This window comes from Alosa sapidissima, chromosome 7, assembly GCF_018492685.1.
Source record: "Alosa sapidissima isolate fAloSap1 chromosome 7, fAloSap1.pri, whole genome shotgun sequence".
In the NCBI taxonomy this organism is placed as follows: domain Eukaryota; kingdom Metazoa; phylum Chordata; class Actinopteri; order Clupeiformes; family Clupeidae; genus Alosa; species Alosa sapidissima.
Window position 1 is genome coordinate 564,107 of NC_055963.1, and position 21,608 is coordinate 585,714.

At 40.9% G+C, this 21,608-nt stretch overlaps 1 protein-coding gene and 1 long non-coding RNA gene across 2 annotated transcripts; one reads left to right on the forward strand and one right to left on the reverse strand.

Annotated features, from left to right (window-relative positions):
* Positions 1-2,325: 2,325 nt before the first annotated feature.
* On the reverse strand, positions 2,326-3,505 carry LOC121713741. Its single transcript, XR_006032932.1, has 3 exons — positions 3,286-3,505; positions 3,149-3,205; positions 2,326-3,054 (listed from the first exon to the last, which is right to left on the reverse strand). It is a non-coding gene; the product is annotated as an uncharacterized LOC121713741 (long non-coding RNA).
* Positions 3,506-5,969: 2,464 nt separating this feature from the next.
* On the forward strand, positions 5,970-21,141 carry LOC121713738 (rho-related GTP-binding protein Rho6-like). Its single transcript, XM_042098625.1, has 4 exons — positions 5,970-6,269; positions 6,857-6,944; positions 20,508-20,617; positions 20,931-21,141. The coding sequence occupies exons 1-4, from the start codon at positions 6,150-6,152 to the stop codon at positions 21,093-21,095; spliced, it is 483 nt and encodes a 160-aa protein (XP_041954559.1). The 5' UTR covers positions 5,970-6,149; the 3' UTR covers positions 21,096-21,141.
* Positions 21,142-21,608: the final 467 nt, after the last annotated feature.

Genomic DNA, 21,608 nt, shown 5'->3' on the forward strand with positions numbered 1-21,608 from the left:
CACTGAACAAAAATGCTGATGTGGTACATGAAAATGTAGCTAAAAATGTGGAGAATGCAATGCAATCAAGCATTTTGGACAATATATTGTCACCAGCTGGCAGAATAGGCAACAGGCCGATGTGCGTTTTATTTGGAGACCGTTTTGCGAGACAGAGACTGAGTTTGCTGCTGATATTCTAGGGATAGGCTACAACATAGCCAATGTATGACTTTAGCCTTTTAATATATTTGCTGCATTGGATCAGTCTTTCTAGAACAGGCAAGGGCTTTCTAGCCTCACGTCAGCAGCGCTGCATCACCCATAGCCTACATTAAAACAACCAGCGGATGGTGGGCGGGTGCGGTTTTGAAAATTGGTCAAAAAACTTTGGTGCTGATGGATGATAAGTTTTGCTATGCACTTATGGTTGAAATAATAGCCCATCAGTGCATCTCTAGTGTGTGTGCCTCTCTCGCTCAGAGGGGAGGGAGAGGCTGAGGGTCGATCCAGCATGGATTCTAAACTCTGTGGTGGATAGGATCGACAATTAGGTGTTAACAATATTACTATGCTAGGTCAAAGTACTCCCAAGTGCTATTGCGCCACACATTGTAGTTCTCCTGTTTATTCGCTTGGAAAATCGCCACGTTTCATGTTGCGTGGCCGTAGACATTTCTATCAACTACTCGTGCAACTGTATTTAAGTCGGGAAAACGTGGATGTTTTTGATTACTTCTACGCTTAGTTACGGCAAAGCCCGCTAGCATAGCAACATGCTAACACACCAGAGCGTTCGAGTGCACGTACCGACACGGGAGAGGTATGACTCAACTCGTGAAAGTTAAGGTAAGAACATATATTACTACTGACATTGGGTGGCGTGTTCCTTTAAAGTTAAACTTGAGCAGGGGCTTCTGAATGTGGATTTTGGCACAAGGGATTTTAACATCTAATCCTGTGTATTAATGTAAAGTAATTATTACTTTTTTACTACTTTTGCCTTTGTTTTTACTAAATATTCTTTATCTTTAAATTATTTTACCTTGTGTTTTATGTTTTCTTTTTATTATGATCTTTACCTTTTAACTATTCTTTGATTACATTGCCTTTCTATGCTTTTATTTGTTATTATTGTTTGGTTTTGTTTATGTAAAGCACATTGAATGAACTCTGTGTGTGAAATGCGCTATATAAACTAGATGTACCGCATAGCGGTACAAAATATGACCGCCGCTCAGTCCTGTACATCCGTTCCGCGGAAATAAATCACACTTCAATTTGTCTCCATATTTTACTCCATCCCCCACTCTTGAAACTTTTGTGTATGCTTGTTTGGCATGCCTGTGTGTGTGTGTGTGTGTGCGGCTGCACAGAAAGTAGCCTACTGGCGCTGAAAAGGTGAATAGATTGTAATTCTACAATCCAAAGAAGCCAAAGTTGTAGCATTGTTATAAAACCTTTAAAATCTCTAAACAATCACAAGTAGGGCAGTTCATCACAGTTCATCCATTGCAACTGGATTGATGAAAGGTCACACCTGTAGGCTACATTGTATTTGGGAAAAGCAAAATGTATCAGCATAATGTTATATTTTTATTTATTTATTTGATTAATAAACAAAAACATCTCTCAAAGGTCTAACCAGTGGTGCAAATAACTGACATGTCCAAATGGGCCTTGATGAAATGCGTTGCTAGACTGTTCATACACATTTTAACGGGCCAAAGTTGAAGAGCTGTTGTCTGTTATTGTTTGTGCAAATATAGGCTGATTCATGTTTCCTTGTGTGACCGACTGTACCTATAGGGTACATATAAGTGCACGACTACGCCACTTGGGGCCTTTCACACCAAGATATGTTGTAAACCCAAGTATATTTGATGAGACACACAGATAAGATGAGTAAAGACAGAGACGTGATTCCAGTACAAAAATAAACAAGATTTATTAATATGGAATTCACTTAAAAGGCCATTTATGCGGTTAAGCACTAGAGCGCAGACCCACTATGGTGAACGGCAAGGGGAAGTGGTAATGGCTGCCACCAGGGATATTACTCTTTGGGACAGTAGTAGGGGAGAGATAGCTAGTCAGCTGATGGGGAGCGGTTACCTGTCCTGGGAGAAGTGTGAGGCCGACACAACACTCGTGCTCTTGACTCTGGTGCCTATTCACACAGACACACATACACACACACGCATAGGCACAACTACTGCAACAATGTGATCACAGCAAATGGTGAGGTGCACGTTACCACTACAAAATACTGTGAGCAGTGCGCGAAGAGGAGGACTCAGATCCGGCGACCTGCCCCGTGAGCAGCTTCACTATTACTCTGGAGAAGAGAGAAGGGGGGAGGCGATGGTTAGCACTCAGTGACTGGGAAAACAGTAGAGCAAAGCTGAATAGGAAGGATTTTACTGGTAGCAAACTACTGGGGCAGCCAGTACCACACATGCCCTAATGCCGTGAAGGAGAGAGGCAACAGGAGGCTAAAAGGTAACGGCCAAGTCAAATAATACCAAATGAAACCAACTAAACAGAAAAAGAAAACAAACAAAACGGGCGAAAGCTACTTTACATTAATTTTACAGTAGGCAAAACAGCAGTGGCAACTGGTTCTGGAGACACAAAACAGTCAGAATCAGTCATCCATAAACAATACACAATCAACAAATAACAGTTTTCCATTGACAGGATTTACACCTTCACACTAGGCATCATTCTACTTTACCTCAGTGCATCCTAAAAGCAAACACAACATGGCAAGGGGACCCCTGGCACTCGTCACCACAAGCTGGCATGAGAACACTGCTGTACACAAGCATATGTCAGATACAGCGAGACAGGCATTTGCATCATAGACTGAGGACATGATTAGCTCACATGTGCTACATCATACTAAAGCGGCAACAATCACATAGAGGTAGTAAACAGACATAGATAAGAGCAAAAGGGTTTACAGACAAATATTTCTCTCCCTAACGAGAGTTACAAATAAATGTACCTTTGTTGGCTAGGTTCCTTGGTAAACAGTGCAGGGCTTCGTTAAAACGTCTTTTCACCCGAGACCTACGTTACAATGTGGCTATTAAATATACGTACAACCTCACAAACATGGTAGCCTGACGTTAAACCAACAATGATTAAAATAGTGTACCATTACCTTCAGTAGTAGATCTACCCACCAACTACTCGGAAGCGTCTAGCGACAGTAGGACACCTGTTGCCCACAGTTTAACATTAGATAAACAAATAAATACAATCATATGATCGTGTAGCAGATGAGGCAATAGCACGTACCTTTCACAGACGAACACCCAGGGAACCAAGGATAGCCGAATCGGCAGTGTTTACAGCAACCAGGGATCTTAGTCGGCCTACCGGTGAGCCTGTTATTTTATAGAAAGTGGTGTTGCCGCTAAGGAAACCTAGCCACTTAGAAGCTAACTGGAAGGCGTGACAAAGGGGAAAGGAGCTACGGTAACAGCAGGAGGACAAACTTAATACAGCAGTGGCTCTGCCGGTTACACTTGCATTGTATAACTGAGGTCCATGACTTGTCTGGCTTTCACCAGACCAAGCTCAATCTTTTTGAAATCAAAAAATAGGCCCCAGCCGTGGCGCGGCTGGCTGGGGCACCTGCACCGTACGCCGGTGACCCGGGTTGGATTCCCGCCCCGTGGTCCTTTCCGGATCCCACCCTGACTCTCTCTCCCACTCGCTTCCTGTCATTCTCTACTGTCCTGTAAATTAAAGGCATAAAAAAAAGGCCAAAAAAAAATAGCGGCCATATCAGGCTGGGTTCACCCAGCCTAGTCCATAGGCGCCCGATATTGTTTAATTTTCCGATTGAGATATCCACGCTCTGGCTATTCTAAATGCAAAAATGCATCAGGGAGTTATGACAAAACTGTAACTAACAAACTAGATCCTAATAGAAAGCTGTTAGCTTCCCTAAGCTACAGGTAGGCCTATAAGGTAGGCCTATTTACAACATAAATTGTCAATAGGCTATGCTGGCGACACAAATAAAATCTCCTTTGGAAACCAATGGCTTACGCCTTACAGTATCAAGCGGACTTAAAGGAACCATATGTAAGAAAAATATTTCAATTAATCATAAAATGGCCCTGATATGTCACTAGACATTAAGAAATTATGTTCATTTCAAATACTTATATCACTGACAACAGTAGTCCGGCCAGGATATTGTCATTTAAAAAGAGAAGTTGCAGCCCTCAACTGATGTTTATGTTGTGTTTTGTCATGTCATGTTGTGTTTTGGCCTGATGCGCCACCCTCCACCTATCTACTAATCACGAAGTCAGTAGTGTTTCGCCATCAGGTTTGGCAACCTCGAGTCAGGGGGGAGGGGATACACCGCTCTTCAGTATTTTGAAAGTGATTGCAGTACCAGTTTTGGCCACAATCTTACATATGGTTCCTTTAAACTGCCATATCGTGGCGAAAAGTTGTAATAAAATTCATGCAGCTCCATGAGTCAAGGAAAGTGCGAATGAAGTAGCCACTTCTAAATGGGACCCACTACACAGTAGCTTAAGGTGTGTTGCTAAAGCAGCCATAATGAAATGAAGGTGTCATTGTTTGGATACTTCACACACACATGCTTTTTAATCTCACAGACTACAACTACCAAGCTGGAATCAAAGCACATCGATTCCCCTCTCACACCCTGCACGCACTTAAAACAAATAAACAGGCGTCTCAGTCTCACGCATGTATAGGCAAACGTTGTATAGGCAAACTAATTTATAGTTTTCTACAAATGCAATCAAATTGGCCTCCATCACTCAACCAATGCTAACGGTAACATTATTGTACCTAGGTCCTTATTGATATTATAAGATTAACGTACCTGCAGTAAAAACCAAGCATGTCCGATAAACATCCTCAGATTTATTTCGGCTTCAAGAAGAAATGGGAATTACATTTCATGTGAACATCGTCCTATCCTTATTAGACGTTCTCTGCGGTAGCCTAAACTACAGTCCTTGTAGGAAGCGTCCATTGTTTTTCCAACCCACTTTTAACTTCCAACAAAATTACGTTTCACTGCAACGATGCGCCATCTAGTGGACAAACGACTATGTATCGCCAATAATGGAAATGCAGACATGACGATGATGATGATGAATATTTTTGGCTTTCTTTTAATTCTACTGAATTTGTAATTATGTATCGGCCATTCTAATACTGATACTAGTGCGTGCCTGTGTGTGTGTGCATGTGTATATGTGTGCACCGCCATCTACAGGCCAATGAGTGTACAGTCACTAAATGTACACATAACCTAAATTTTTTTAGACCCCCCCATGGATGAAATTCTACGAAACTTGGCATACCGCCAGAGAATGCCAGGTCAATCATACACATAAAATTTGGTGCAGTTCTGAACATCTTAACTGAAGATAGGGGCGATTAAAGCAGAATGATATTGCATTTTCATTTTTTACCTGGGGGTGCAAATGAGTGATTATGGGCCAGGTTGATGTGGGTCCTTGAGACCAACATACCATAAAAGATTCTTCATCCTCAGTGCCACGGTTCAGGTAGTTATTTAAGAAAAACTGCTTTTTTTGCGGTTCGAGGGGGGCCCAGCACGTGGGGGGGGGGGGAGTGGCCCCCGGGGACGAAACGAAATTTTTCTGTAAAAGTCTAGTGGGGCTACATACCCACCAAATTTCATGTGCACCGCTGTTTCGGTGTCCCGGGTATCGTTGACCAAAAATTCAGGAAGTAGATGACGGAAAAAAAAAAAAAAACTTAGGCTAATTATATGCTTCGCTAGCGGCGGTCATAATAAACTTGACTTGACGTTCAATCACCTGCGTTGAGCGGCCATAGCACTGCTGGACCTGTGTGCGTTGACACTGAAACTTTCACATGCAGCGCGCAACCGTCGCCTCTGCGCTCATTGGACAGCGCTGTGATATAAAATGCCGCAGTGCTGCAATAGTAGCCTATCTGTCTACCCTTCTCCAGTGCTGTATTCCAATGTAGACAACTGTCGGCTGGAGAAGTGGGAGCATTCTACTATATAACAGACCCCGATGCGCTGAGCTCTTCATCAGGATTGCTAAAGTGGATGCGCTCGTTATCTGGATTGTTTTAATCGTACCTCAGATTGGACCAGCTGATTCACAATGAAGGAGCGAAGAATCCCACAGCCTGTGGTGGTGAGGTGTAAGATTGTTTTGGTGGGAGACGTCCAATGCGGAAAAACAGCAATGCTCCAAGTCCTGGCAAAAGATTGCTATCCAGAGGTATTTGATGTTCATGCCATCATACTGCAGAGTTCAGTGGATCCAGAACTTTTACTGCAACTATATAGGCCTTTATTGTTTTGGGGTGATTTTAACCTGCATACCATACATGTATGGTCTCATTACATGGGGTGTCAGTATGCGCAACAAAATGTTTTGCGTAAGAAAATGTTTGCCATTACGAAAACTGATAATTTCTGTCTGTTGCCATCCATCAAACCATGTACTATCATTTACAAATATTAATGTTGTGAATTTGTGACGACGCACGTGTGCCTGGCGGAGTGCATTCCATGTTGCCATGGGATTGCGTTAGATGTGCCCGGGCATGCATATGAATTTGCTCCGCTAAAACCCAGGGCCAGCATGTTGCTTTGGAGCTCAGCACCCGACATTTAGCGCAGTTTCACAAAAGACAAAATATGTTTTCCCAGCGCAGTTGATAATTTTGGCCTTTTATGTCAGTGTGTGAACAAGTGAACAGAGATGTGTAAATAATGTCACAGGCTATGGCTATAAAGTATGTTGACAGAGCAATGCTTTCATCTTTTCAATATTTTCTCTTTTGTCCATCCAAATGTGAACAGACATATGTCCCGACAGTATTCGAGAACTACACTGCTGGCCTGGAAATGGAAGGGCAACGCATTGAGCTCAGTCTGTGGGACACGTCGGGTGAGAGATTTACAATATGCATCAGATGAAATCACTGTGATGGTTTACACTTCATTACTGAATGCAATCAGGTGAAACGTTTGTGCTATTGGCAAGGCATTCCATCTGACTATAGTAAACAAAAACTATGTTTAGAAGCACTTTTGTGTTGCCTTTTCGGATAAACAAATAGGACCACGTAAATTTGAGGTGATGGATGGAGTTGGCTGCAGTCCACTTTTTCTATTAAAGGACTGTTCTAATGACGCTCAACATTCCAGAAATGTTGTAATGACACTCAACATACAGAGATGCAAAAATGCTTAATGATTTGGATGACCATCATGTAAGCTTTCAAAGATCTGCAAGTGTTTGAAATGCCCAAGGCAGAACTGAATAACTCGGTAAACAACTCTTGTTTGTTTTTGGTTTCTTCTGTAAATGAATACTCTTTTAATGAGTTGTTTTTGGTTTCTTCTGTAAACGAATACTCTTTTTATGTTGTTTTTGGTTTCTTTTGGGTTCTTTAGAATTGTTCTTCTGTCATGTGTAGTCTTGCCTAAATCACTGCTTGTGTCTGCACAGGCTCTCCGTAGCAGCATATTAGCAGCTTTTCTCTTTCTCCTCTCCTACATGTTTTCATTAGTTATCTGTTCTTGGCTCTCTGCTTCCGTTGCCACAGCAGCGTTGGTTGAAATCACTGCTAATATAAAAGTTAGTCACGCTGGTCAGAGTGTTTAGTTTCCCCACAGGTTTTCTTAAGTTTACAACTTTAAATGTAGGCTAGCCGATATGCTTCTTCTCTGAGTCTTGGAAAACATATTTCATAATCCTTTGGACTGAAGGAGCAAACAATCAGTGTTAGTGATCTAACAGGAGCGGTCGCGTTTGCCTAATCCTCACGTTTGCCGAATGTTATCCTTGCGTTTGCCTAATGTTAGTATCCTCGCGTTTGCCTAATGTTATCCTCTTGCACTACCAGTAAAAGCTAATAGACAAGTTGTAATGTGCTGATTAAAAAAACCCAGGTGTGTTTTATTCATAACGTTAGATAAGCCATCTTCTTGAATTTCCCCTTGGGGAATTGATTGGTCAATAAAGTAGGCCTATCTATCTATCTATCTATCTATCTATCTTGCCATAAGTTCTCTGAGTAGTTTGGTCGCCTCGATTGACAGTCATAATAACAAACTTAGCAGAGAATGCTAGTTACAATTTCGACGTGGTTTATAATGCTACCGACTGCAGGAGCACACACACACACACACACACACACAACCCAAAACTGCTTGAGTGTTCTGTGCAGAGTGGGGAGGGGCGTAGGCCTGCACGATTCGGTGGAAAATATGAATCAATTTTTTTTAGCTTAGAATTGATATCTCGATTCTCTGCCACATTTTCTTTAGCTTAGAATTGATATCATGATTCTCTGCGACGATTTTTTTCTCACTAAGTGTAATGTTTATTGCACACATGAACCATGACAAAACAAAACAAATTGGCAGTACCAAACAGATTTTTCGGCACCTATAGCACATTGCGCATCGCCACCGCAAGCCTGTAAACATAGAGGCTTCCATGAATAAAGAAAATACTGGCCATTTAAAGGAACCATATGTAAGATTGTGGCCAAAACTGGTACTGCAATCACTTTCAAAATACTGACTCGAGGTTGCCAAACCTGATGGCGAAACACTACTGACTTCGTGATTAGTAGATAGGTGGAGGGTGGCGCATCAGGCCAAAACACAACATGACATGACAAAACACAACATCAACATCAGTTGAGGGCTGCAACTTCTCTTTTTAAATGACAATATCCTGGCCGGACTACTGTTGTCAGTGATATAAGTATTTGAAATGAACATAATTTCTTAATGTCTAGTGACATATCAGGGCCATTTTATGATTAATTGAAATATTTTTCTTACATATGGTTCCTTTAAGTACAGTAGGCTGCCAAAAATAGTAAATATAACACATTGAACTAAATATGGTCCTGATACTGGCTCTATCTGAACTCCTTGAACATGTCTTTACATAATTAAAACATGTCAATCAACATGCTGCAGCTACAGCTTCAGTCTCTAGAGAAATGGAGCTTGTCAATTGCCAATTTAAGTAGCCTACAGTATCAAAAACAGAATGATTTCTTAGCACATTCTTGAACTGCTTGCCTTTTAGAGAATTAACATTCAACTGGCCAGTTCGGTTTGAGAGTGAGTGGTTGGCTGATTTTCGTCATTAGTACCCAATGTTTTTGCAGTAGCCTACCCTAGGCTACAGATTATTTTTGGGGGCCAAGCAGCGAAGCTGCGAGGCAACCCATAGTGATTCTATGTGTTATTATTATTATTATAACGAAACACTCATTTGCCATTGAACCATACAGTAAAAAGTTGGGAAATTTGGCACATTGATTCGGTATAGTCATATGATTAATTTCACTAAGTTTCATGTCAAGTGCTCTAGCGCCCCCAATGTGTCAGATTTTGCATTACATCTATGCGCTTAAAGTTTCAACCATACAAATTGAGGTATACTTGGAATCCTTGGATGAGACCGAACTCAACGCACCCCATGACGTCAATTTCCGCCACGTTGGATTTTCCGCCATATTGGATTTAATCAAAAACACCTAAAAGTTTTCAAAGGTCACAAAGTTTATCCGATTTTCACGAAACTTGACGCAGATGATCTTCAGACCATGACTCATGAATGCATTGCTTTTTGGAGCCATATTGAAAACCTGTCGCCCGTGGTGACCAATCAAGTTTGGCAGAGCCGCCAAACAGGAAGTGAAGTGATCTCAGCAACAATTTCGCGTATCAACACCAAACTCAGTACATTGTCTCAGGACCCAACAAGGAGGAGGCTCAATAAATTTGATGACTTTTGACCTATAGGTGGCGCTATAATTAGCAAAATTAGGTTTTAGCCTGTAACGGGTGATGTGTTTGGAATTAAAACTTACCAGTGGTTTCTGTTAATACTGTGGAAGGTCCTAAGTCCGACAGATGTGAATTTGTGGCGTCAACGTAATTGATCTGACTGCCATATTGGATTTAATCAAAAACACCTAAAAGTTTTCACAGGTCACAAAGTTTATCCGATTTTCATGAAACTTGACGTAGATGATCGTCAGACCATGACTCATAAATGTATTGCTCTTCGGAGCCATATATGAAACCTGTCGCCCGTGACAACCAATCAAGTTTGGCGAAGCCGCCAAACAGGAAGTGAAGTGATATCTCAGCAATGCATTCACATATCAAAACCAAACTAGGTATATGCGCTCAGGACCCAATCAGGAGGACGCTCAAGAAATGTGGTAAATTTTGACCACTATGTGGCGCTATAATCACAGGAAGTGGGCTCATATTTCTTCAATGCTTTCACGTATCGAAACCAAACTTGGCTCATTGACTCGGGAGCACATCCTGAGGACATACAATAATTTTAGCGACCTTTGACCACTAGGGGTGCTATAATTTGCAACACTTATCGACACCAAACTTGGTACCTGGACTCGGGACCACATCCTGAATAAGGACAATACATTTAGTGACCTTTGACCACTAGGGGCGCTATAATTAGCAAAACTTTCTCGTATCGACACCAAACTTGGTACATAGACTCGGGAACACATCCTGAAGATGCACAATATATTTAGTGACCTTTGATCACTAGGGGCGCTATAATTATCAACACTTGTATTGACACCAAACTTGATATGTGGACTCGTGACTACAACCTGAGGACGCACAATACATTTGGTGATGTTTGAGGTGTGCGTGTCTGTGGGGAGCCATTGGGGTGTGTGGTGGAGGAAGTTTATCTGTGTATATGTGTGTGTGTGGGACGGGGGGGTTAATTGGGTGTGTGTATAAGGTAGCAACATTGGGTTGCCATGACAACTCCTGCTCAACTGCTTGGCCCCCACATTGCTGCTTGCAGCTATATTTTTAAATGTTATTTCTCCACTACTGGCTCATTTTATTGGTTTCTCTACGTCCTCCGCAAATTAAAACCCTGTTTAGACGACATGAAAACGATGCAACTGGTGATGTTTTTCTGCGTTTGACCCTGTCGTTTAGACCCAAACAGAGGTTTTATCCCCCGGCAAACTGAGTTTTTAAAAACTCCAGGCTAATCGTTTTTTTGGGGGAAAACTCTGTTTGTTTGTCTAAAGAGGTACAAACAGAGATTAATGTGATGAGGCGGAGATTTTTAGTCAGTTCAAAAGAGAAAGAGGAAGTGATTCATTGCTGTTGTTGATATTTTAGGAATTCTGATTGGCTAACATGGGCTTGAGCTTCTTGTTACACTGCCACGTACAGGTTTGGCATGCTCTTGAAGGCATATACCCTGGTTAGTGTAAAGAAAAACTTTTATGAAAACTGACAGGTGTGCACTATGTTATTTTTGAAAACGGAGACGGTGATGTGTCCGTTTATGAAAATAGCCAGCCACGTGTAAACGTAGCATAAGCCACAGGTAGTTCGGTTGCGATGGACAACACGATTAAGAATGTTGTGATAAGTAGGCTATATTAACTTTGCAAAGTTGCACAATCTACATGTGTTTTCATCAGGAAGTGATATGTTTGTCCTATTCAGAGCTTTCACCTCTTTCCAGAAGCCAGTAATATTGTTACATAAAAGTTTGTCAGCTATAGCATCTGCTCTCATGACCTGTTCATGCTTATCAATGTAATGGATAGCATATTTGTACCTAGCATTAGAAAGCTTTTTATGCCCCAGGACAGGTCCATTTCTGGGTCTGCCTATTATTATTATTATTATTATTATTATTATTATTATTATTATTATTATCGTTGGTAATATCCTGCCGCCCTTTGCATTTTTGAGGTGGTTCCCAAGGGGGCAAAACAAAAACAAAAAATCAATTAAAACAAAAAATTGGCACAACAGTGTCATGGACAAAGGCTTGGACCTGGGTTTGGCCTAGCAACCTACATCTGTCCTCATACAGTTGGCCTAGCAACCTACATCTGTCCTCATACAGTTGGCCTAGCAACCGACATCTGTCCTCATACAGTTGGCCTAGCAACCTACATCTGTCCTCATACAGTTGGCCTAGCAACCAACATCTGTCCTCATACAGTTGGCCTAGCAACCTACATCTGTCCTCATACAGTTGGCCTAGTAGCCTACATCTGTCCTCATACAGTTGCATTTTCAGCTCTGAACAAAACCATTAAGGAATTATTTTAGCAAAAGTGGGACGTGCGTAATGTTTAATTCCTCAGTCGAGACGAGTGAAGCGGACATGATGAATGAATGAAGCAGTTTAAGCTAAACTTCCCACAACCTCAATACTTTACAACAAATCATGAATGGTACTTTCAAAATGTTTTATTTTAGATAGAGTGCTGTTGGGCTACACCAGTGTTTCTCAAAGGTGGTCCCAAGTGGTTCGCGAGCAGACATGGTAAAATATAATATAGATGAGTTGTTTGCAATATTGAACCAACTTGTATGTAAATCCAAATAGTTCTGCAACACTGCCTATGTAAGCTACGTCAGTTTAAATCATATGAATCCTCTGACACATTAAGCAAGGTGCAAAGACAATAAGCAAGGTGGTTCAGTGAGTAGGCCTATTGTGTAATATACTGTTGAAGTAGGTCTACTGTTTTTGTTTTTTAGCTAGGTGGTCTGTGATTTTTTTTTTTTATTGGGTTAAGTGGTCCTTGGTCTGAAAAAGCTTGAGAAACACTGAGCTATACGTATTAGTGAGTCTAATAACTCTTTGCCCTCATTCTAAAGCATATCTTGCCGTTATAGAAATATCATGCATATGGATGATTCTGCTATTTTTATAGCTATAACAGTAAGTGTTTCCATTTATATAATGTTTCTACCATGCAAAATGTTAGGTTAGGCCACTGCACATCCAAATAAGTGCCCTTTACGACCCACAGTCTCCATGGGTTAACATGGCAAAGTTCGATCTCTTACCTATCATATTTCTTAAACTGCTTTTCCATGTCCATGCCCCTTAAATGATAGCGATTAACTAACAGAGATCAAGGACAGGGCGAATGAAACTGAAATGATGGAGTAGTTTAACCTAGAGCTGGCGAGTTGTATTTGTGAATATTCAGGTAAATTGCAACAAAAAGTCAGCCTTGATTGTCCGCCTCCTAGTCCTAGGTTGTGACACCTCAACAGGCACAGGCAAGGAGGCATGGGGGGATGGGGGGGCTTAGTTGGTTGGTTGTCACTGGGGGGCCGAGGTAGAGTTCAGTAGGGTGACAGCCACGGGGAAGAAGTTTCCTCTGAACCTGCTGGTTTGGGTGCGGAGAGATGCCTCCTGGGCGGGAGTGGGGTGAACAGACTGTGGTTGGGGTGAGAACAGTCTGATGACGCTGCGCACCTTGCATAAACATTGCTTGCCCTGGATGGCCTCGATGGATTGAGGAACCGGTGATGCGTTGAGCAGTTTTTATCACCCTCTGCAGTGCTTTCCGGTCGGAGGCAGAGCAGTTGCCAAACCATGCTGTGACACAGTTGGTGAGGACGCTCTCAATGGTACAGCGGTAGAATTTCACCAGGATCTGAGGAGACAGGTGAACCTTCTTTAGTCGCCTCAGAAAGGAGAGATGCTGGTAATCGTAGGTGAAGAGGGAGTAAAGGAGAGGGCTCAGCACACAACCCTGTGGAACCCCGGTGTTCAAGGTGAAGGTAGAGTGAGCTTATCTAACCCAGTGGTTCTCAAAGTGGGGTCCGGGGAGTGTAGAGTGTGTGTATGCAAATGAGGGCGACGTTCTCGACCTGAAAAAACGCATCAACATGCTTGAGAGTGACAACGCTTACCTTCGTGATAAAGTCGAGGATGCCGAGAACAGAAGCAGAGCGTATAATTTGCGTTTTCTGCATATCCCTGAAACATCCGAAGGTACTGATATCCTTGGCTTCGTGGGCGGCCTAATTAAACAGCTCTTGGGAGCTGAGAACTTCCCCAGTCCTCCAGTTATCGAGAGGGCCCATCGCTCTCCTACTACGCAAGCCAACACTCAGACAGACGGACCGAGGCCGATTCTTGTAAAACTTCACAGCCTCCGTGATCGCCAGCATATCCTAAGTCTCTCGCGGATGAAAAAAGAACTTGAATACGGAGGCAAAAGGGTCCACATCTTCCCAGACTTTTCGGCTGGTACAATGAACAAACGACGGCAGTTCGACAACGTCAAGAAAAAGCTTCATGAACTGGAAATGGAATACTCCCTTATCTATCCAGCAACACTGAGGATTATCTCTGCTGGGAAAACGGTACAATTCAAATGCGTTAAAGAAGCCGAAGAGTTCTTAAACACAGTGCCAAGGCCTATGGAATGACAGCCTGCATTGCGAGGTAGCCTACAGATATTGTTTGAAGTGAATGAACTGTCAGGTCTACTGTTATTGTTGTTTTGTAATTTTCTAAAGGTTGAAGGCCCTGCAATGATTTTGGGAGTAGCCTAATGCAGCTTCTCTTATGGCTTTCTCTTGTCTGCTATTTGTTCATTTAGGCCTATGCTTACAGTACCTAATCACTTTGTGCTTTATGTTAACTTATTTGACCATATTACCTTAGTCTAAATACCTAAAGTGAATTTGCCAGTGTGAATGGTGGTCAATCTACAATAATCAATGATGATGCTGGTGTATTTCATTTCATTTAGACTTAATACTATGTTGATCCCCCTCCATTATAGTATGGTTGTAAATATCTTATTTGCTTTACAAAGTAAATGTAATCATTAGCACAATGACTTTATGACTTTATGTTTCCCATTTATTGAATTTAGGCAGGCAACACCTGAATAGCCTCTAGTTTATGCTCCTGGACAAATACTTGTGTGTGTGTGTGTGTGTGTGCGTGCGTGCGTGCGTGTGTGTGTGTGTGCGTCTGTATGTTGCTCCCTGCCTCATCCCTCCACCTCCTATCCCTTTACTTTACTAAAACAGCTAGTTAATTATGGGTAAAGGTTTACATGTAATTCATTTAAATATTAGGAGTCTTACAAATAAAATAGACCTTCTAAGAGCCTGGCTGGTCTACAACAAGCCAGATGTTATTACTTTGTCTGAGACCTGGCTTAATAGTAATATCTCAGACGATGAAATGAAGCTCGATAAATATACACTGTATAGATCTGATAGGGGTGCGCGAGGTGGTGGTGTAGCCACCTATGTCTTATCACACTTATCCTCAGAGGTTGTCAAACCTAATGAAATTCCTGAGTCCTTTGAATGTCTTTTTATACAATTATGTCTCCATGAAAACAAACATTTGACTATAGGTAATATTTACAGACCACCAAGCTCCCCCTCTGAGTCTATAAAATGTATTGCCAATACCATTAGCTCCTTAAACTGTTCAAAAGAGATGATCATCCTTGGTGACTTTAATCGCAATTGGCTAGACCGTTCGTCTCTTCATGAAAGACATTTTCTTGAGAGCCTTAACTTAACTCAGTTAGTCAAAGAACCTACTCGCGTTGATGATAGATCCAAAACCCTATTAGACTGGATCTTGGTCACCCACCCTGATAGGATAATTGAATCTGGAGTACTTCCTGACTGTTTTAGTGACCACTCTATTGTGTCTTGCATATGGAAAATGAGACTACCAAGATTACCACCTAAAATTATTAAAGTAAGACAACTGAAAAACTTTAATGATGAGCATTTCATTCAAGACCTATTGAATATTAAATGGGATAGGCTTAACCTAATTCCCGCTGTTGAGGATGCTTGGAATTATTTTCACACCGAGGTTCTCCAAGTTATTGATAAGCATGCTCCATGGAGGTCAGTAAGGGTAAAAGGAAGACATCTACCCTGGATTGGTGGTGAACTACTTACACTATTTAAACAAAGGGATAAGGCATGGGGCAAATATCGTTCGACTAAGGACCTTGTAGATTGGGAAACATATAAACATTTAAGGAACATATGTACTACTAAAACAAGGAATGCTAAATCTGAGTATTTTAAAAGTTCTCTATCAAATAACTATAATAATCCCAAGAAATTTTGGAGAAATCTTAATGAGTTATTTAACAAATCTAATCCAAGTGCTCCAGCTAAAATTAGATTAAAAAATGATACTCTTTCTGATCCACTTGCAATAGCTAATGCTTTTAATCAGCATTTTGCTTCCATCTGCAAAACCCAGTCTCCTAATTCCAACAACATCTTAAATATGGCTCAATACTCTTGTGATAGGCCTACCTCTTTTTCTTTTTCAATTATTAGTCCCGTCGATGTACAGAGAGCTATATCTGAACTAAAAACAGGCAGTGGTAGAGACTTAGATGGTCTGGAAACCAAGTTCATCAAGGTCGCCTCTGATATATTGTCATATCCACTATCTGATTTATTTAACCAATCTTTAACCACTGGTGAGGTCCCATTAAGATGGAAATGTGCCAGGGTAACCCCAATCCATAAAGGAGGTGATCCATTTGACCTTAACAATTATAGACCCATTTCCATTATTAGTAGCGTGGCAAAAGTTTTCGAAAAGCTAATATTTAATCAATTATATAATTATATTAATGCGTCTTCTATTTTGTCTCAACATCAATCAGGTTTCAGACCTAAATTTTCCACCACAACTGCCTTATTAAAGTTCACCAATGATGTATCATCATCCCTCGATGATAATATGTCTACTGGAGCGATTTTTATAGACTTAACCAAAGCTTTTGATCTTGTTAATCACTACATGCTTTTAGACAAACTTCATGCTATTGGGCTCTCTAAACAAGCTCTTCTTTGGTTTAGCTCTTATTTACATTTTCGGCAACAGTGTGTCCTTTTTCAGGGTAGTCTATCCTCCTTTGCCATTATGGAAAAGGGTGTCCCTCAAGGATCCTCGTTAGGGCCTCTCCTATTTTCAGTCTTTATCAATGACCTTCCACAAGCTTGCTCGGACTGTTCTATTCACTTATATGCTGATGACACAGTGATCTATAATTCCAACTCTAATATTTCTAAGATACAGAACACTCTTCAGACAGACTTTGATATTATTCAAAAATGGTTCCAATGTAATGACCTCCTGTTGAATAAAAAGAAATCATACTGTATGCTTTTCCCAACAAGATCTACTGTTAAACAAACAAATTTGTCAATTAACTTTTTAGATGGCACCGCTCTTGGCAGAGTAGATGAATTTAAATACTTGGGCTTTTGGCTTGATTCTCAACTCTCCTATAAAACCCACATCAATCATACTATAAGAAAGCTGAATTGTAATATAAGGATGCTGTATCGTTTCAATAATTGTTTTACACAGCAGATCAGGTTGAGAATTGTGAAGCAATTATTATTTCCAGTTATAGACTATGCTGATGTAGTATATCAGAACTCCACTGAGACTTGTCTTAAGCCTTTGACTGTTGTCTTTAATAGTATTTGCAGATTTGTATTGAAATGTTCATACAGGACGCATCACTGTATCCTGTATGATTCATTGAATATTCTGTCACCCAACGCCAGGAGACAGTTTCATTGGTTCCAGCTTATTTTTAAGTGCATACATCTTAGTTATCCACTCTACCTGCAACAACATTTAATACCTTACCAAACAAACTATAGTTTGAGGCACACCGAATATCTATCACTTACAGTACCACATATCTCCAAAGAAAGCGGCAGGCGTTCATTTAAATACAAGGCTCCCTTTGACTGGAATAGCCTGCCTGGGGCCTTAAGATCAATTACATCTTTGAGTCGCTTCAAGACATCTTTGTTCACATATCTGAAAGCAAATAACCGTTGTAATTGTTTTCATTAATGCTTTTTTGTGTGTCTTTGATCTGTCAATATGCTCTGTTATAGATATGTGAGCGTACGTGTCTATATTTTCGTATATGTGTATGTATGTACTGTGCGCATGCATATATGTGTCTCTGTATGTATATATGTGGATATGAAGATGTATGCTTGTTGTATATATGTGTATATGTATGTATTTTTAGGGAATGGGAGCTGGTGGGGGAAGGGGGCTGTATGTGAGTGAATGTGTATGTTGTATTGTACTGTACTGTAGTATCTTGTCCTTGTACCTTTGTCTTTGTCCAGTCCTATCGAGGACCCTCTCGAAAATGAGATGCCACATCTCAAGAGGCATTCCTCTTTAAATAAATAATAATAATAATAAGTATGTAGTGTAGAGTGTGTGTGTGTAGTGTAACCTAACAGACTGTGTTCTGTTGGTTAGGAAGTCCAGAATACAAAGAGAGGTATTGATGCCCAGTTCACTGAGTTTGGTGATCAGTTTGGAGGGGATGATGGTGAACTGAAGTCAATGAACAGCATTCTCACATAGTTGTAGCTATTGCCACCCTCATTGCTTACCACCCTCACTCTCACATTAGCATCCAATGGTATATAGGCAGCCGTCACAACAGTAGATGTAAACTCTCTGGGCAGATAGAAAGGTCTACACTTAACTATTAGATAGTCTAGGTTAGCTGAGCAGTGACTCTCGGTAATGGTAGTGTCCGTGCACCAAGTTTTGTTTACATAAATGCACGAACCCCCACCTCTGGTCTTACCGGAGTCAACAGCTGTTCTGTCTGCTCGGAGGACACAGCGTCCAGCTAGCTCGAACCTTGGGACGGAACCTTGGGACGGAGGATGCCTGAAACAAGTTACAGTTTTTCATAATTCCTGAAATACATTTTTAAAACCTTCCACCCTTTTCTCAAAACTGTAAACACAAACCCCAAATCTCAAATTACATTCACATAATATTTGACAACCTCTGCAAAACTGAACAATCACCTCAAAACATTTGTACCTGTGCTCAAAACCAAACACTGTCTTCAGATCATCTCACAAAGCAGTCAAAATGAAAACACTACTGAGCAGTCATTACACACTACATCAAAAAAGGGAAAACTCATATAGCTCCAGGAGAAATGTTCATAGTTTACAACACAGTAAATCATTTTGCTTCTAAAAAACAAAAAACAAAACAAAAAGATTTCATAACTTAGTGGATTCAACATTTACTATAAATCCAGTAAACATAAAGTATTGAGAATGGGGGTTTGTGTTTACAGTTTTGAGTGGAATGTTTAAAAAAATGTTTTCTAGCAACTATGAAAACTATATACCGGAAAAAACAGGCATTTCGGTACTGTAAATGTAAAGTACATTGCAGTCTGCAGCCTACAATGTACTCTGAATGCCTCACTGATAGTTTCTGTCCATTGTTGATATGAACCTGCAGTGTTCAGCAACCTGTTTACACTCTAAAGTAGTGTACTGTATATGGGTTATGTCATATCATTTAAAACAAGTGTGATCAATTTTGACTCGATGTGTTGAACACGTGGTATTGTGCTCTATTTGTGTTTACCTTTTGCCACTTGTGGTTGCCATTATGCATCACAGGTGCATCACAATGCAAAATCCATTGTATTGCATGAGAATGTGTTTAGAGTTTTGAAAAAAAGAATCTATGAGATCTGCAAACTGTGTTTACGTGAAAGGCTTTGCCAAAAGGGTGATTGATTCAACAAATGTGTTCAGGCAACTGAGAATTTGGTTCAGAGAATGGAGTTTAGTGTTTTAGCAATTGGGTTAGGGTTAGGGTTTAGTTAATTTGGTTCAGAGAATGGAGTTTAGTGTTTTAGCAATTGTGAAAAACGGTCACTTGGATCTCATTCATGGCAGCTCTCCAGCAAGTTTTAGAGGTTAATTAAGGACTAAATGGCTATCTATGATTATGAGAATAATCACATAACACAGATTATAGTCTGTATATGTGTTTGTTTGTGTGGACAAACATAACTTGAAATTAGATAAAGTAGCAATGTAATCTTTTGCCACTGCAAAATGTGATATGGTTTCTTGTTGTGATGGCATATTGCGACACAGTGTTCCTTTATGAAGATACTGGCTTCCCAGGCTTGGGCTGCAGTGGTCCATCCTGATGTAGGTGGGATGGCTTAAGGACAAGCCTGCACCACAGTGCTCGTGTCCCCAGTATGTGCCTTGCGATGCCGTTGCCATAGTTACTGTGGGAGATGAGGTGTGGCACGTGCTGGGGTGTCTCGCTGGGTGAGGGGGGGGGGGGGACGCACCCATCCATCCCCACCATGTCGTGTCGCCCACAATGTGTGCATAGCACTGCTACTCTTAGAGTCTCTGACACTGTGTGCTCATCCAGAAGACTGGAGCATTCTGCAGCACTGACACTATGTGCTCATATAGAAGACTGGAGCATTCTGCAGCACTGCTGTACATTTGGTCCTGTGTGGAACCATCCTCTCTGCCTGCCCCTACATCCTGAAAGCACTCTCTAAAGCTCTCTTAATCACCCAATGGGATTCTGGGGGATGTAGTATAGTGGTGGTCATCCTGAAAGCACTCTCTAAAGCTCTCCTAATCACCCAATGGGAGTTAGTGTATTGGAACATTGGTCCACAAAATGTACGTTTTCAGAAAATAAACTAGATTCATAAAACCTGATCTATGCAGACTTAATCTGGTAAACATAGGGCTTTTCTTTCTCAGAGTTCATCTGGTAAACATAGAGCTTGTCTTTCTGCAGGATCTCCGTATTATGACAACGTCAGGCCTCTGTGCTACAGCGACTCTGATGCCGTCCTGCTGTGTTTCGATATCAGCCGCCCCGACATAGTGGACAGTGCACTGAAAAAGGTAAGAGGCAAATTCAGCCCAATCGTTTTTTGTGAATATCAAAAGTCATTATTTTCATTGTTGATATTTGATATTGTTATTGATATTGTTATTATTACTGTTAATATTATATATAATGTAGACTTTTCAACTTTATTTGAAACTATTATTTTTAAAAGTTTTAATGTTCTTATACAGTGGGTCGCTTTGGAAATCTACCAAATACCTTAACTATACCATAGCCATAACTATAACCATACGATAACCATAACCATTGTGTGGTGTTATGGTGTTTATGACAACCTCAAAACAACTCCTGAATGCTCTCTTGCAGTGGAAGACCGAGATCCTGGATTTCTGCCCAAACACACGCATCCTCCTAGTAGGCTGCAAGACCGACCGCCGCACAGACGTCTGCGCTCTGATGGAGCTTTCAAATCAGAGGCAAACACCCATCTCACATGAACAGGTCTATATTTACTATATTTGTGTTCTTTAGCCACGTATGGAGAGTGTATGTAGTATATATCAGTGGTGGTTGCTGCTCTTTGGAATAAGGGAAGCTCTGATAAAAATGGTCAATTTTTAAATTAATATTATTAAGGTGCTATATTGTTCTTTGAGGGCAAAAATGATCCCAAAACCCAGAATAGACCAAACAGTAGGCTATAAAGTTGGCATGGCAGACAGGGCAGCTTGGGGGTAGTTTAGGCTTTCTAGAGTTATTTCTCTGTGTACATTCATCTGCTTTGCTGTTTTATTTTTAATCTCCCCTGGTGGGCTTTTAAAATTCAAGTAAACATTAGCATAATGTAGCCTACTACCGTTATATAGTGCGCTACCTAACTTAGCCTAAATACACAACTGAAACAAAAGCAAGTCACAAACTCTGTAACTCCACATTACGGTTTTATTTACAGTATGCTATTTAAAAAGACAAATAGAAACCGACTGTATTGCTCACAAATTATGAGAATTTGAGCTGCAACTTGCCTTTTGCATCCATCGCGGA